Source organism: Bombina bombina, chromosome 1 (genome assembly GCF_027579735.1).
Source record: "Bombina bombina isolate aBomBom1 chromosome 1, aBomBom1.pri, whole genome shotgun sequence".
Lineage (NCBI taxonomy): Eukaryota > Metazoa > Chordata > Amphibia > Anura > Bombinatoridae > Bombina > Bombina bombina.
Window position 1 is genome coordinate 1,058,597,510 of NC_069499.1, and position 18,854 is coordinate 1,058,616,363.

General features: G+C 41.1%; 1 protein-coding gene across 1 annotated transcript in view; it reads right to left on the bottom strand.

The window, feature by feature from the left end:
• CSE1L (chromosome segregation 1 like) overlaps window positions 1-18,854 on the bottom strand; it is a 475,025-nt gene that overhangs the window by 52,321 nt on the left and 403,850 nt on the right. Inside the window, exon 25 of the mRNA XM_053689969.1 lies at window positions 10,215-10,446. Coding sequence (XP_053545944.1) covers window positions 10,215-10,446 — 232 coding nt within the window. The remainder of the gene's footprint in view (window positions 1-10,214; window positions 10,447-18,854) is intronic.

Below are 18,854 nucleotides of genomic sequence, written 5' to 3' on the forward strand. Positions count from 1 at the left end.
AACAAGGTAAGACCCCAAGGTGGAGCAACCGACTTAAACACAAGCCTAATTCCGACCAGGGCCTGACAAAAGAAATGCACATTTGGAACGTCCACCAGATGCTTATGTAGCAAAAATAGACAATGCAGAGATCTGATCCTTCAGGGTACTGACTGACAAACCCTTCTCCAGATATCCTGGAGACAGGACTAGAATCTAGGAATCCTGACTCCACTCCAAGAGTAGCCCTTGGAGTCCCACCAAAAAAGATAAGTATGCCATAATCTTATGACAAAACTTTTAGAAACTGGCCTGCAAGACTGAGTCATGGTCTCAATGACCGACTCAGAAAACCCACGTTTAGACAAAACCCAGCGTTCAATCTCCAAGCAGGCAGCATCAGAGAAACTAGATTTAGATGAGAGACTCAAAAGTGTTGAGATGCCATTACCACTAAGTCTGCATAATACCAGGTCCTGCGAGGTCACGCAAGACCTAAAATTCTGTCTAGGATGACGAAAACTCAAACCCAAGATTGAAGGTCAGAATCTGAGTTACGTGAGGTAAATAAATAGATCCTGTTCCCAAACTGGGACTGTGAATGTCACTCCCAGAGAGGAAGAGCCTGAACATCCAGTTCGAGGAAAGCCTCTCATCAAATCTGGATTGCAGATTCCATAGAAAGAGAAATCTGCCCCTGGGAGGAAGTCTTGGATTGGACTCCAAAGGGCATGACTGAGCAAAAAAGGGAAAAGGAAACTATCCTTCAGTCTTACTCTCTAGACATGTGGAAGAAAAAAAAAATTCACCCTTACAGCCAGAGGAATATTCTGCTAGACCAAGTACCAACAAGGTCTCAACCATAAAAGGAGACGCCAGAAGCGTTGATTAGGAGGAAAAAAAACAGAATTTATGTTTACCTGATAAATTTCTTTCTCCAACGGTGTGTCCGGTCCACGGCGTCATCCTTACTTGTGGGATATTCTCTTCCCCAACAGGAAATGGCAAAGAGCCCAGCAAAGCTGGTCACATGATCCCTCCTAGGCTCCGCCTACCCCAGTCATTCGACCGACGTTAAGGAGGAATATTAGCATAGGAGAAACCATATGGTACCGTGGTGACTGTAGTTAAAGAAAATAAATTATCAGACCTGATTAAAAAAACCAGGGCGGGCCGTGGACCGGACACACCGTTGGAGAAAGAAATTTATCAGGTAAACATAAATTCTGTTTTCTCCAACATAGGTGTGTCCGGTCCACGGCGTCATCCTTACTTGTGGGAACCAATACCAAAGCTTTAGGACACGGATGAAGGGAGGGAGCAAATCAGGTCACCTAAATGGAAGGCACCACGGCTTGCAAAACCTTTCTCCCAAAAATAGCCTCAGAAGAAGCAAAAGTATCAAACTTGTAAAATTTGGTAAAAGTGTGCAGTGAAGACCAAGTCGCTGCCCTACATATCTGATCAACAGAAGCCTCGTTCTTGAAGGCCCATGTGGAAGCCACAGCCCTAGTGGAATGAGCTGTGATTCTTTCGGGAGGCTGCCGTCCGGCAGTCTCGTAAGCCAATCTGATGATGCTTTTAATCCAAAAAGAGAGAGAGGTAGAAGTTGCTTTTTGACCTCTCCTTTTACCTGAATAAACAACAAACAAGGAAGATGTTTGTCTAAAATCCTTTGTAGCATCTAAATAGAATTTTAGAGCGCGAACAACATCCAAATTGTGCAACAAACGTTCCTTCTTTGAAACTGGTTTCGGACACAGAGAAGGCACGATAATCTCCTGGTTAATGTTTTTGTTAGAAACAACTTTCGGAAGAAAACCAGGTTTAGTACGTAAAACCACCTTATCTGCATGGAACACCAGATAAGGAGGGGAACACTGCAGAGCAGATAATTCTGAAACTCTTCTAGCAGAAGAAATTGCAACTAAAAACAAAACTTTCCAAGATAATAACTTAATATCAACGGAATGTAAGGGTTCAAACGGAACCCCCTGAAGAACTGAAAGAACCAAATTGAGACTCCAAGGAGGAGTCAAAGGTTTGTAAACAGGCTTAATTCTAACCAAAGCCTGAACAAAGGCTTGAACATCTGGCACAGCTGCCAGCTTTTTGTGAAGTAACACCGACAAGGCAGAAATCTGTCCCTTCAGGGAACTTGCCGATAATCCTTTTTCCAATCCTTCTTGAAGGAAGGATAGAATCCTAGGAATCTTAACCTTGTCCCAAGGGAATCCTTTAGATTCACACCAACAGATATATTTTTTCCAAATTTTGTGGTAAATCTTTCTAGTTACAGGCTTTCTGGCCTGAACAAGAGTATCGATAACAGAATCTGAGAAACCTCGCTTCGATAAAATCAAGCGTTCAATCTCCAGGCAGTCAGCTGGAGTGAAACCAGATTCGGATGTTCGAACGGACCCTGAACAAGAAGGTCTCGTCTCAAAGGTAGCTTCCAAGGTGGAGCCGATGACATATTCACCAGATCTGCATACCAAGTCCTGCGTGGCCACGCAGGAGCTATCAAGATCACCGACGCCCTCTCCTGATTGATCCTGGCTACCAGCCTGGGAATGAGAGGAAACGGCGGAAACACATAAGCTAGTTTGAAGGTCCAAGGTGCTACTAGTGCATCCACTAGAGCCGCCTTGGGATCCCTGGATCTGGACCCGTAACAGGGAACTTTGAAGTTCTGACGAGAGGCCATCAGATCCATGTCTGGAATGCCCCACAGCTGAGTGACTAGGGCAAAGATTTCCGGATGGAGTTCCCACTCCCCCGGATGCAATGTCTGACGACTCAGAAAATCCGCTTCCCAATTTTCCACTCCCGGGATGTGGATAGCAGACAGGTGGCAGGAGTGAGACTCCGCCCATAGAATAATCTTGGTCACTTCCTCCATCGCTAGGGAACTCCTTGTTCCCCCCTGATGGTTGATGTACGCAACAGTCGTCATGTTGTCTGATTGAAATCGTATGAACTTGGTCCTTGCTAGCTGAGGCCAAGCCTTGAGAGCATTGAATATCGCTCTCAGTTCCAGAATATTTATCGGTAGAAGAGATTCTTCCCGAGACCAAAGACCCTGAGCTTTCAGGGATCCCCAGACCGCGCCCCAGCCCGTCAGACTGGCGTCGGTCGTGACAATGACCCACTCTGGTCTGCGGAATGTCATCCCTTGTGACAGGTTGTCCAGGGACAGCCACCAACGGAGTGAGTCTCTGGTCCTCTGATTTACTTGTATCTTTGGAGACAAGTCTGTATAGTCCCCATTCCACTGACTGAGCATGCACAGTTGTAATGGTCTTAGATGAATGCGCGCAAAAGGAACTATGTCCATTGCCGCTACCATCAACCCGATCACTTCCATGCACTGAGCTACGGAAGGAAGAGGAACGGAATGAAGAATCCGACAAGAGTCCAGAAGCTTTGTTATTCTGGCCTCTGTTAGAAAAATCCTCATTTCTGAGGAATCTATAATTGTTCCCAAGAAGGGAACCCTTGTTGACGGGGATAGAGAACTCTTTTCCACGTTCACTTTCCAGCCGTGAGATCTGAGAAAGGCCAGGACGATGTCCGTGTGAGCCTTTGCTCGAGGGAGGGACGACGCTTGAATCAGAATGTCGTCCAGGTAAGGTACTACTGCAATGCCCCTTGGTCTTAGCACCGCTAGAAGGGACCCTAGTACCTTTGTGAAAATCCTTGGAGCAGTGGCTAATCCGAAAGGAAGCGCCACGAACTGGTAATGTTTGTCCAGGAATGCAAACCTTAGGAACCGATGATGTTCCTTGTGGATAGGAATATGTAGATACGCATCCTTTAAATCCACCGTGGTCATGAATTGACCTTCCTGGATGGAAGGAAGGATAGTTCGAATGGTTTCCATCTTGAACGATGGGACCTTGAGAAATTTGTTTAAGATCTTGAGATCTAGGATTGGTCTGAACGTTCCCTCTTTTTTGGGAACTATGAACAGATTGGAGTAGAACCCCATCCCTTGTTCTCTTAATGGAACAGGATGAATCACTCCCATTTTTAACAGGTCTTCTACACAATGTAAGAACGCCTGTCTTTTTATGTGGTCTGAAGACAACTGAGACCTGTGGAACCTCCCCCTTGGGGGAAGTCCCTTGAATTCCAGAAGATAACCCTGGGAGACTATTTCTAGCGCCCAAGGATCCAGAACATCTCTTGCCCAAGCCTGAGCGAAGAGAGAGAGTCTGCCCCCCACCAGATCCGGTCCCGGATCGGGGGCCAATATTTCATGCTGTCTTGGTAGCAGTGGCAGGTTTCTTGGCCTGCTTTCCCTTGTTCCAGCCTTGCATTGGTCTCCAAGCTGGCTTGGCCTGAGAAGTATTACCCTCTTGCTTAGAGGACGTAGCACCTTGGGCTGGTCCGTTTTTACGAAAGGGACGAAAATTAGGTCTATTTTTTGCCTTGAAAGGCCGATCCTGAGGAAGGGCGTGGCCCTTACCCCCAGTGATATCAGAGATAATCTCTTTCAAGTCAGGACCAAACAGCGTTTTCCCCTTGAAAGGAATGTTTAGTAGCTTGTTCTTGGAAGACGCATCAGCCGACCAAGATTTCAACCAAAGCGCTCTGCGCGCCACAATAGCAAACCCAGAATTCTTAGCCGCTAACTTAGCCAATTGCAAAGAGGCGTCTAGAGTGAAGAATTAGCCAATTTGAGAGCATTGATTCTGTCCATAATCTCCTCATAAGGAGGAGAGTCACTATCGAGCACCTTAATCAGTTCATCAAACCAGAAATATGCGGCTGTAGTGACAGGGACAATGCATGAAATGGGTTGTAGAAGGTAACCCTGCTGAACAAACATCTTTTTAAGCAAACCTTCTAATTTTTTATCCATAGGATCTTTGAAAGCACAACTATCCTCTATGGGAATAGTGGTGCGTTTGTTTAAAGTAGAAACCGCTCCCTCGACCTTGGGGACTGACTGCCATAAGTCCTTTCTGGGGTCGACCATAGGAAACAATTTTTTAAATATGGGGGGAGGGACGAAAGGAATACCGGGCCTTTCCCATTCTTTATTAACAATGTCCGCCACCCGCTTGGGTATAGGAAAAGCTTCTGGGAGCCCCGGCACCTCTAGGAACTTGTCCATTTTACATAGTTTCTCTGGGATGACCAAATTTTCACAATCATCCAGAGTGGATAATACCTCCTTAAGCAAAATGCGGAGATGTTCCAATTTAAATTTAAATGTAATCACATCAGATTCAGCCTGCTGAGAAATGTTCCCTAAATCAGTAATTTCTCCCTCAGACAAAACCTCCCTGGCCCCCTCAGATTGGGTTAGGGGCCCTTCAGAGATATTAATATCAGCGTCGTCATGCTCTTCAGTAACTAAAACAGAGCATCCACGCTTACGCTGACAAGGGTTCATTTTGGCTAAAATGTTTTTGACAGAATTATCCATTACAGCCGTTAATTGTTGCATAGTAAGGAGTATTGGCGCGCTAGATGTACTAGGGGCCTCCTGAGTGGGCAAGACTCGTGTAGACGAAGGAGGGAATGATGCAGTACCATGCTTACTCCCCTCACTTGAGGAATCATCTTGGGCATCATTGTCATTATCACATAAATCACATTTATTTAAATGAATAGGAATTCTGGCTTCCCCACATTCAGAACACAGTCTATCTGGTAGTTCAGACATGTTAAACAGGCATAAACTTGATAAGAAAGTACAAAAAACGTTTTGAAATAAAACCGTTACTGTCACTTTAAATTTTAAACTGAACACACTTTATTACTGCAATTGCGAAAAAACATGAAGGAATTGTTCAAAATTCACCAAACTTTCACCACAGTGTCTTAAAGCCTTGAAAATATTGCACACCAATTTTGGAAGCTTTAACCCTTAAAATAACGGAACCGGAGCCGTTTTAAGCTTTAACCCCTTTACAGTCCCTGGTATCTGCTTTGCTGAGACCCAACCAAACCCAAAGGGGAATACGATACCAAATGACGCCTTCAGAAGTCTTTTATAAGTATCAGAGCTCCTCTCACATGCGACTGCATGCCATGCCTCTCAAAAACAAGTGCGCAACACCGGCGCGAAAATGAGACTCTGCCTATGCTTTGGGAAAGCCCCTAAAGAATAAGGTGTCTAAAACAGTGCCTGCCGATATTATTATATCAAAATACCCAGAATAAATGATTCCTCAAGGCTAAATAAGTGTTAATATCAATCGATTTAGCCCAAAAAAAGTCTACAGTCTAAATAAGCCCTTGTGAAGCCCTTATTTACAATCGTAATAAACATGGCTTACCGGATCCCATAGGGAAAATGACAGCTTCCAGCATTACATCGTCTTGTTAGAATGTGTCATACCTCAAGCAGCAAAGGACTGCAAACTGTTCCCCCAACTGAAGTTAATTGCTCTCAACAGTCCTGTGTGGAACAGCCATGGATTTTAGTTACGGTTGCTAAAATCATTTTCCTCATACAAACAGAATTCTTCATCTCTTTTCTGTTTCTGAGTAAATAGTACGTACCAGCACTATTTGAAAATAACAAACTCTTGATTGAATAATGAAAAACTACAGTTAAACACTAAAAAACTCTAAGCCATCTCCGTGGAGATGTTGCCTGTACAACGGCAAAGAGAATGACTGGGGTAGGCGGAGCCTAGGAGGGATCATGTGACCAGCTTTGCTGGGCTCTTTGCCATTTCCTGTTGGGGAAGAGAATATCCCACAAGTAAGGATGACGCCGTGGACCGGACACACCTATGTTGGAGAAATAAGAATTAAACCTGCAACTGCAGAATTATGAAGCCTAAGCTGTTCCGCTAAACCTCAGGTAGGTTACTCAGCTGCCAAGACTGCAGCATCAATGTCCGGAGGCTAGTACAGCAAGTCTAATAAGACAAGGCATTGCTCTAAAAGAACAATTAAATCTCCAGATACTTATTCACCATGGTAGAAAAGTTCCCTTCTACTTAGGACACTGTGCACTTTAAGGAGTCAGCGACAAGAGAATCCTGAAAAGGACTGGAGACAGGGAGAAAGGTATCCCTAGCTTCTCCTATGAAAAAAAAATTCATAGCACTTCTAGATGAAAAGATCAAGTTTACTAAACTTCCAAGGGTCGACAACGACGGGGACATCGATGACGTCCAAGTAGCCAAAAACCTCCTTTAACAATACACGAGGTGTTCAATCATACATCTTAAGATCACTTCTGCATCAGAAGCAGGAATTACACTGCCAAAATCTGAGACAACCCTCAGAAACTACAAGCAAATCCTCCTCACCAGACTTAGAAGAGAGAACGACCTGTGTAGCAGAATGTGGAACAGAAACCTTATCTGAAAACTATCTGAAACTTTAATGTCCTCTTGCATTTCCCCTGTAGATAAGGAAAAACAGACAAAGCCGTAGATATCGCAGAGGGTACCTGAGCTGCAAATACACTCCTTCAGGATATTGAGAGGAACCCCAGAGCACTGCATGTGATGCGATAGAGGCTTGGGACGTTTCAGGAGAAAGCTGTGGCAATGCCTTAACAGCATCATCCTGGGAGACAGACTCAGATTGCAACAAATTAGGTGTACATTCCATAGCTCTGGCTAATATATGCAGCACTGAAAAGCATAGACCAATTAAACTGTCTAGAAATTTTGTATTGAGGAACAAGAGGCTCAAAGAAAAATATAAATCATTATTTCAAAAGTATATTTAATATGAGGGACATAAATGTTTACAACAACAATTTGCCCTCAATAATATAATGGACATAAATGTTCATAGAAAAAAACAGACCCTGTTCCAAGGTCAAATGACTGCCAACCACTAACCTTAAAGGGACATGAAACCCAAATGTTTTCTTCCATGATTCAGATAGAATATGATTTAAAACAACTTTCCTATTTACTTCTTTTAATTAGCTTCCTTCTCTTTTTATCCTCTGCTGAACGGTTTATCTAGGCAAGCTCAGGAGCAGCAGAGAACCTAGGTTCTAGCTGTTGATTGGTGGCTATATATATATATATATATATATATATATATATATATATATATATATATATATATATATATATATATATATATATATATAGTGATTGGCTCACCCGTGTGTTCAGTTAGAAACCATTAGTGCATTGCTGCTCCTTCAACAAATGATACCAAGAGAATTAAATAGATTAGACAATAGAAGTAAATTAGAAAGTTGTTTAAAATTGTATTCTCTATCTGAAGCATGAAAGAAAATTTTTGGGTTTCATGTCCCTTTAAGAAATATGACAATAAATATTTAAAACACAGTATGGCCATAAACACAGAATATGAAAACAAACGTTACTGACAGGGCAACATCTATATTAACTGCAATGTCCTCTAAACGTGAGGAAATCTGAGCTGCTTGCTGACAAAACAGCTTTAAAACATACAGTAACCAGAATGTCACGCTTTTCTCAACCCGAGAACGAGGTGGGGAAACCTATCTAAACTCAGAGCCTTAAAGTAGACTAGCTGCAAAAAGGAGCATTCACATTCACTAATTTAAATTTTGATCTCTGAGCGCCCCTGCTCTAAATCCTACAAGCTGTCAGCTTGACACGGAGGAATAGCCAGCGAACATTTTATAAGATGGCGCCGCTATGCTTAAGCGTCACACTTGACACAGAGAAGGCGGGAACTAAAAACGGCCAGAAAATTAAGCGCACATATGTACCGCGCTTCATTCCGCCGAAAGTATTTAACAAAACACAGTGCAGACCTCCCGACCTTCCTCTGTAATTTCCCCTTTAGGCAAAAATAACAAATCTAGGTCCGCTCTTAACTAGCAAGCGGATGAAATTGCCCCAAAAGAATGGAGCCTCTAGCTTTGTGCAGAACCTAGAGGGACTTTGCTATATGCACAAATCATGAATGAGGGAATGATTTACCTCACACAACAATGTCTTCAAAATTTTTACTGAGCACCATATAAATTTAACCCCTTCCTTGTCTGAAGGAGGATAACCCCAAAGTCTCCATGTCACTATGAAGTGCCTGCCCACTGCTATTAAACATCCTAGATTATGGATGTAGTGTCCCACATAACGTACAGAGAGAAATTAAGCCCTGTAGTGACAGTCTCCTAGCCCCAGAAGACAAAAGGCACTTACCTGCACATTCAGCTGTCCGGCAGGACGACAGCTCACCCGGTATGGGAGGAGGCCTCTCCTCACAGGGACCTAAGGAAACGAGGACAGAGTAAGCCTACTCTGGCTTTCTATACTTAGGGCAGCAAACCTGTTAGCAAAACGCAGCAAGGCACAACTTACAAGTTCCTAACTGCTTTAAAGCCACCACTGCCCTACTGAAGAGACTAACATGGAGTACGGCTAAACCCAGCCTTGAGAGTTAGTTCAGAGTAAACCTACTCTGCAATCAAGATTTTATTTTGCAATCCAGAGAAATAAGCAGACAACAAAAATTCACCTCCTCCTTGCACCGCAGGCAAAGAGAATGACTGCGGTTTATGGGAAGGGAAGTGATAATTAACAGATTTGCTGTGGTGCTCTTTGCCTCCTCCTGCTGGCCAGGAGTAATATTCCCAACAGTAATTGATGATGATCTGTGGACTCACCGTGTCATTAGAAAGAAAGAGGATTAACCTCTTAAGTGCTGCTGTCCTTCTGTACCTAGAAGGCAAAGGCACTTACCTTAGATCCAACTGCATGATAGATGCTGATCCTTAGGTATGGCAGGTAATTCACTCCCTGTCATGAACCTGTAGGAAAAGAAAGAACAGAGTAACCAACTCTGGCTTTCCACAAAGGGGTAGCTAAGTGTTTAAAGTAAAACAGACTTCTTCGCCAACTTTTAACTTCTAAAAAAAAAACACCACTACTCTTACTAAAGAGATTGAAGTGGACACAGCCAGACCCAAATCCTTGCTTGCAGGGAAAAGTACCCATAAAAAGATTAAATATCATCAGACACCAACTTCGCACAACCTCTGAAGAGAATGAATGGGGATTATGGGTAAGGGAAGTTACAATTAAAAGATTTGCCACGTGCTCTTTGCCTCCTGTTGGCCAAGAGTTGAATATCCCACTAGTAATTGGAATGATGTTGTGGACTCTCCATGCCATAGGAAAGAAAAATACATTTTTTCCTTCCACCAAAAAATATTTTAAATAGTGCTCTTTCAGTTTCTTTAAAATTATATTAAATGTTTCAGTATATGCATTTGACAACACATTCAAATAAAGAATTATTACCCTGCCAGGAAAAGCAGTTGACAGTTTGTAAAGAGACTGTGCCAGCAGGATTTTGGGATTATTAACCATTTCTCCAATAGGGTCATGGTCCTTCTTGCCAGCAAATGCCAGCTGTGAGAATGCAGTCTGATATCCTGGAGTATCTTCAATATCAATAAAGTGTTCATCATCAGGAATTGTATCATCTTCTGGTAGCTCAAACAAACCAATGAGGGCCTGTAGCAATGGAGTCCTAGAAGAGATAGGTAGACATTTTAATACTAAAAAAAAAAAAAAAAAGTGAAATTTTTCCATCATGAAAACCCAAGTGGAGAATATGTACTACACGTGATAATTGTAGGCTACTGATACTCAAGCTGTTACCAGTTCGTAAAAAAAAACAGAATTTAATCACAAGTCCTGCACAGAAGAAATGTTATGTAGTATTGAACAATTCTTAATACTCAGTGATAACATTGCGTACTGCCAAGTAAAACCATCTAATGCCTGCTAGTTGCAGTTCACGTCAAGCTAGTAACTAGTCTTACCCCCCCCCCCCCAAAAAAAAAAAACATGATTCATGGATCAGACCAGGTAAAAGATGCCAATTTTTGTTTTAGGGCAGGTCTTCAGAAAAATCAATTTATGCCTACCTGATAAATTAATTTATTTCATGGTGGTGAGAGTCCATAAGCCATTACTAATTAATCTTCTCACACATACCTAAGTCTAACGTATGGCCAAGCAAAATAAGGTACGAACCATAAAGAGAGCAGGGGGGAAAAAATGTGCTAAAGAAAAAAAACAAACAAACATAAAAACATAAAGGGTGGAGTATCATGGACTTTCACCACCATGAAAGAAATGAATTAATCATCCAGTAAGCATAAATTATATTTTCTTTCATTACAGGCGGTGAGAGTCCACAATTCATGAAATAAAAACAATTTATGCTTACCAGATAAATTCCTTACTTCCAGATAGGGAGAGTCCAAGGCGTCATTCCTTACTGTTGGGAAATAAAATACTTGGCCACCAGGAGGAGGTAAAGACACCCCAGACAAAGGCTTAAATATCGCTCCCACTTCCCTCGACAGAATGACTGGGGTAATGAGGAACAAGGAAAAGTAGGAGAAACATTAGGGTACAAATGATGCCAGAAGAATAAAATAGGGGACCACCCAAAGACAAGAAAAATTGTGCGGGGGCAGTGGACTCTACCTATCCGGAAGGAAAGGAATTTAATCTGGTAAGCATAAAACAATTTATGACGTATGGGATAGCAGATACCCAAGATGTGGAACTTCCACGCAAGAGTCACTAGAGAGGGAGGGATAAAATAAAGGCAGCCAATGCCGCTGAAAAATTAATCCACAACCCAAATCAAAGGTTTCAATTTTTATAATGAAAAAAACTGAAATTATAAGCAGAAGAATCACACTGAAACAGCTGCCTGAAGTACTATTCTACCAAAAACTGCTTCTAAAAAAGAGAAAACATCAAAATGGTAGAATTTAGTAAAAGTATGCAAAGAAGACCAAGTCGTTGCTTTGCAAATCTGATCAACAGAAGCTTCATTCTGAAAAGCCCAGGAAGTAGAAACTGACCTAGTAGAATGAGCCGTAATCCTCTGAGGCGGGGATTAACCCGACTCCAAATAAGCATGATGAATCAAAAGCTTTAACCAAGATGCCAAAGAAATGGCAGAAGCCTTCTGACCTTTCCTAAAACCAGAAAAGATAACAAATAGACTAGAAGTCTGTCTGAAATCTGAATAGCTTCAACATAATATTTCAAAACTCTTAACACATCCAAAGAATGTAAGAATCAAACCAAAGAATTATTAGGATTAGGACACAATGAAAAAAAAATAATTCCTTCACTAATGTTGTTAGAATTCACAACTTTAGGTGAAAATTGAAATGAGGACAGCAAAAACCACCTTATCCTGATAAAAAATCAGAACAAGGAGATTCACAAGAAAGAAAAGATAATTCAAAAACTGTTCTAGCTGAAGAGATATCTAAAAAGAACAATACTTTCTATGAAAGTAATTAATGTCCAAAGAAAGCATATGCTCAAACAGAAGAGCCTGTAAAGCCTTCAGAATCAAATTATGTCTCCAAAGAGGAGAAATTGGCTTAATGACAGGCTTGATACGAACCAAAGCCTGAACAAAACAATGAATATCAGAAAGATTTGGCAATTCTTACTGTGAAACAGCACAGGAAAAGCAGATATTTGTCCTTTCAAGGAACTTGCAGACAAAAACCTTATAAAGAAACTAAAAAATCCTAGGAATTCTAAAAGAATGCCAAGAGAATTCATAAGAAGAGCATCATGAGATGTAAATCTTCCAAACTCGATAATAAATCCTACTAGACACAGATTTACGAGCCTGCAACATAGTATTAATTACTGAGTCAGAGAAACTTCTATGACTAAGTACTAAGCGTTAAATTTTCATACCATCAAATTACTAATTTGAATTCCTGATGAAAAAAACGAATGTTAAGATATAAGGTCTGGCCTTAATGGAAGTAACCAAGATTGGCAACTGAACATCCGAACAAGAACCATATACCAAAACCTGTGTGGCCATGCTAGAGCCACCAGCCACACCAAAGACTGCTCTCTGATGATTTTGAAAATAACTCTTAAAAGAAGAACCAGAGATGAAAAAATATAGGCAGATTGAAAATTCCAAGGAAGTGTCAATGCATACACTACTTCCGCCTGAGGATCCCCTGACCTGAATAGGCCCCTGGGAAGTTCCTTGTTAAGATGAGATGCCAACAGATCTATTTCTGGAAGCCCTCACATCTGAAAAATTGAAAAACATATCTGGGTAAAAGGACCATTCTCCCGGATGTAAAGCTTGAATAACAGAGATAATCCGCTTCCCAATTGTCTATACCTGGGAAAAAGACCACAGAAATTAGATAGGAGCTGAATTTAACCCAAGCAAATATCCTAGATACTTCTGTCACAGCCTAAGAACTGATAGTCCCACCCTGATTGACATACGCCACAGTTGTGACATTGTCTGAAAAAACAATAAGCGTCTCTTCTTCAAAAAGAAACCAAACTGAAGAACTCTGAGAATGCACGGAGTTCCAAAAATATGAAATGGTAATCTCGCCTCCTGAGATTTCCAAACCCCTTATGATGACAGAGATCCTCAGACAGCCTCCCAACCTAAAAGACTTGCATCTGTAGAGATCCTGGTCCAGGTTGAAAGAACCGAAGAGACCTGTAGAACTAAATGATGGTGATCTTAACCACAGAATCAAAGATATTTAAACATTAGGATTCAAAGATATAAAAAAGTGATATCCTAGAATCCCTGCACCATTATTCAGCATAAGAAACTGGAAAGGTTTCCTAAATGAGCAAAGGGAATCGAATCCAATGCTGCAGCCATGAAACCTAAAACTCCCATGCCTATATAGCAACTTGAAGGAAATAATAGAGACTGAAAGTTCCGACAAACGGAACCCAATAAACTTGTCACTTGTCTGTTTAGAGACAAAAACATTGACACAATTTATCTGGAAACCTAAAAAAGGTGACCCATGTGTGAGGAATCAAGGAGCTTTTGATAAAAAGATCCTCTAACCATGTCTTGAAGAAACAACAAAGTGAATCGTATGAGATTCCACAGAATGAAAAGATTGAGCCAGTACCACAATACCGTCCAAATAAGGAATATTGAGAACCTTGAAGATTCTTAGAGCTGTCGCTAGACCAGAAGGAAAAGCAACAAATTGGTAATGCTTGTCAAAAAAAGAGAATCTCAAAAACTAAAAATAATCTGAATGAAAACAGAAAATGAAGATATGCATCTATTGTATCTAATGTAAACAAAAAAATGCCATCACTGACCAAAAAAAGGCAGACAAGACCATATAAACACCATTCTAAAAGATGGTACATTTATATGACAATTCAAAAAAGATTTTCTATCTTTGGAACAATGAATAGTCTTGAATAAAACCCCAAAACCCAGTTCCTAAAAATGGAACTGGAATAAATACCCCAGAAGACTCCAGGTCTGAGCAGCGCCTGAGCCCCAACGGGTGACCACCAGTACCCAAAACATATAGGTCTGAAACACACTTCAGGAAAGTGTTCGTTTTACTGAAATAGCTGGAATACGAAAGAGAAAAAAGACTTCTCACAGATGGTTTTACTCTGAATCCTATTCTGTACCCAAAGTCTAAGAAGTTTGGACCGAATAGAACCAAACAAATTTCAAAAAAGTCTTAACCTGCCCCTTACCAGCCAAGCTGGAAAAAGAACCGCACCTACATGCAAATTTGGGGAGCTGACTTTTAAAAGGCTTAAATGAATGAAGAAAAAAACTTCCAATTATAAACATGTTACTTGGGGATTTTAGAAATCAAATTAGCATTCCAAGATTGAAATCACAAAGATCTTCTAGCTAAAATAGCTAAAGACATAGATTAAACCTCATTTGCGAAAATATTTAATAAAATGACAACACAAATGAAATTATTAGCATGTTAATTAAGTTAAAGGACCAGTCAACACACTGGACTTGCACAACAAATGCAAGAAAACAAGACAATGCAATAGCACTTAGTCTGAACCTCAAAAGAGTAGTAGATTTTGTCCTTTTAACAATGCTAAACAAATCATAATCCGATACTTGATCTTAAAGTATCCAACCAGAAAGATGAAGCAATTGCAACATCAGCCAAATAAATTACAGGTCTAAGAAAAGTACCTGAAAATAATTTTCCTTAAATAATATACAACCATCTGAAGGAAAAAAATAAATACTATTTCCTATAAGAATAATAGTATATTTAGCAGGAGTAGAGATAGCCCCATTAACTTGGGGAATCACAAAGTTAGTCTAGCTAAAATAGCTAAAGACATAGATTAAACCTTATTTGCGAAAATATTTAATAAAATAACACAAATGAAATTATTAGCATTTTAATTAAGTTAAAGGACCAGTCAACACACTGGACTTGCACAATCAACAAATGCAAGAAAACAAGACAATGCAATAGCACTTAGTCTGAACTTCAAATGAGTAGTAGATCTTGTCCTTTTAACAATGCTAAACAAATCATAATCCGATACTTGATCTTAAAGTATCCAACCAGAAAGATGAAGCAATTGCAACATCAGCCAAATAAATTACAGGTCTAAGAAAAGTACCTGAAAACAATTTTCCTTAAATAAGATACGACCATCTGAAGGAAAAAAATAAATACTATTTGCTATAAGAATAATAGTATATTTAGCAGAAGTAGAGATAGCCCCATTAACTTGGGGAATCTCTCCTCAAAACTGAAAACTAACTGCCTATTGCATTCCCTAGTATCAGGAACTGGGAAAAAACTTCTGAAGAAACCACAGAAGATAAATAAGCAGAATTTAAATGTTAGCTAGTCTTTAAAATCAAAAGAACTAGTTACTTCAATATCCAAAATAATCAACACCTTTTGAACAAAGAACAAATGTACTTTATTAAAAATAAAAAAGTAGATTTGCTAGTGTCAACATCTGATGAAGAATAAATTCTGAATGAGAAAAAACACCATCAGAGAAGGATAATTCATTATGTTGTTGGTCATTTGAAACTTCATCAACTAAAAAAAGAAGTTTGAAAAAGACCTAAAAATTTATTATAAGGCGGGATGTCAGACAAAGCCTTTAAAATAGAATCAGAAAAAAACATAATTTATGCTTACCTGATAAATTTATTTCTCTTGTAGTGTAGTCAGTCCACGGGTCATCCATTACTTATGGGATTATATCTCTTCCCCAACAGGAAGTTGCAAGAGGATCACCCAAGCAGAGCTGCTATATAGCTCCTCCCCTCACATGTCATATCCAGTCATTCGACCGAAACAAGACGAGAAAGGAGAAACCATAGGGTGCAGTGGTGACTGGAGTTTAATTAAAATTTAGATCTCCCTTAAAAGACAGGGCGGGCCGTGGACTGACTACACTACAAGAGAAATAAATTTATCAGGTAAGCATAAATTATGTTTTCTCTTGTTAAGTGTAGTCAGTCCACGGGTCATCCATTACTTATGGGATACCAATACCAAAGCTAAAGTACACGGATGAAGGGAGGGACAAGGCAGGAACTTTAAACGAAGGAACCACTGCCTGAAGCACCTTTCTCCCAAAAATAGCCTCCGAAGAAGCAAAAGTGTCAAATTTGTAAAATTTTGAAAAAGTGTGAAGTGAAGACCAAGTTGCAGCCTTGCAAATCTGTTCAACAGAGGCCTCATTTTTAAAGGCCCAGGTGGAAGCCACAGCTCTAGTAGAATGAGCTGTAATTCTTTCAGGAGGCTGCTGTCCAGCAGTCTCATAGGCTAAATGTATTATGCTACGAAGCCAAAAAGAGAGAGGTAGTCGAAGCCTTTTGACCTCTCCTCTGTCCAGAGTAAACGACAAACAGGGAAGAAGTTTGACAAAAATCTTTAGTTGCCTGCAAATAGAACTTCAGGGCACGTACTACGTCCAGATTATGCAAAAGTTGTTCCTTCTTTGAAGAAGGGTTAGGACACAATGATGGAACAACAATCTCTTGAATGATATTCCTGTTAGAAACTACCTTAGGTAAAAACCCAAGTTTAGTACGCAGAACTACCTTGTCTGAATGAAAAATCAGATAAGGAGAATCACAATGTAAGGCAGATAACTCAGAGACTCTTCGAGCCGAGGAAATAGCCATCAAAAACAGAACTTTCCAAGATAACAGCTTGATATCAATGGAATGAAGGGGTTCAAATGGAACGCCTTGCAGAACGTTAAGAACTAAGTTTAAGCTCCACGGCGGAGCAACAGTCTTAAACACAGGCTTAATCCTAGCCAAAGTCTGACAAAAAGCCTGAACGTCTGGAACTTCTGCCAGACGTTTGTGTAGAAGAAAAGACAGAGCAGAAATCTGTCCCTTTAACGAACTAGCAGATAAGCTCTTTTCTAAACCCTCTTGTAGAAAAGACAATATCCTAGGAATCCTAACCTTACTCCATGAGTAACTCTTGGATTCGCACCAATATAAATATTTACGCCATATCTTATGGTAAATTCTTCTGGTAACAGGTTTCCTAGCCTGTATTAAGGTATCAATAACCGACTCCGAGAAGCCACGCTTTGATAGAATCAAGCGTTCAATCTCCATGCAGTCAGCCTCAGAGAAATTAGATTTGGATGGTTGAAAGGACCCTGAATTAGAAGGTCCTGCCTCAGAGGCAGAGACCATGGTGGACAGGACGACATGTCCACTAGGTCTGCATACCAGGTCCTGCGTGGCCACATAAGCGTTACCAGAATCACCGATGCTCTCTCCTGTTTGATCTTGGCAATCAGTCGAGGAAGTATCGGAAATGGTGGAAACACATAAGCCATGTTGAAGACATCTATCAGCACTGTTTCCGGGTCCCTGGACCTGGATCCGTAACAAGGAAGCTTGGCGTCCTGGCGAGACGCCATGAGATCCAGATCTGGTTTGCCCCAACGATGAAGCAGTTGAGCGAAGACCTCCGGATGAAGTTCCCACTCCCCCGGATGAAAAGTCTGGCGACTTAGAAAATCCGCCTCCCAGTTCTCCACGCCTGGGATGTAGATTGCTGACAGGTGGCAAGAGTGAGACTCTGCCCAGCAAATTATCTTTGAGACTTCCAACATCGCTAGGGAACTTCTGGTTCCCCCTTGATGGTTGATGTAAGCCACAGTCGTGATGTTGTCCGACTGAAATCTGATGAACCTCAGAGTTGCTAACTGAGGCCAAGCTAGAAGAGAATTGAATATTGCTCTTAACTCCAGAATATTTATTGGGAGGAGTTTCTCCTCCTGAGTCCATGATCCCTGAGCCTTCAGGGAATTCCAGACTGCGCCCCAACCTAGAAGGCTGGCGTCTGTTGTTACAATCGTCCAATCTGGCCTGCGAAAGGTCATCCCCTTTGACAGATGGGGCAGAGAAAGCCACCATAGAAGAGATTCTCTGGTCTCTTGATCCAGATTTAGCCGAGGGGACAAATCTGAGTAATCCCCATTCCACTGACTTAGCATGCACAATTGCAGCGGTCTGAGATGCAGGCACGCAAATGGTACTATGTCCATTGCCGCTACCATTAAGCCGATTACTTCCATGCACTGAGCTACTGACGGGTGTGGAATGGAATGAAGGGCACAGCAAGCATTTAGAAGTTTTGATAACCTGGCCTCCGTCAGGTAAATTCTCATCTCTACAGAATCTATAAGAGTCCCTAGGAAGGAAACCCTTGTAAGTGGTAATAGAGAACTCTTTTCCACGTTCACCTTCCACCCATGCGACCTCAGAAATGCCAGAACTATCTCTGTATGAGACTTGGCAGTTTGAAAACTTGACGCTTGTATCAGAATGTCGTCTAGGTACAGAGCCACCGCTATGCCTCGCGGTCTTAGTACCGCCAGAAGTGAGCCCAGAACCTTTGTAAAGATTCTTGGAGCCGTAGCTAACCCGAAGGGAAGAGCTACAAACTGGTAATGCCTGTCTAGGAAGGCAAATCTTAGGTACCGATAATGATCCTTGTGAATCGGTATGTGAAGGTAGGCATCCTTTAAGTCCACTGTGGTCATGTACTGACCCTCTTGGATCATGGGTAGGATGGTTCGAATAGTTTCCAT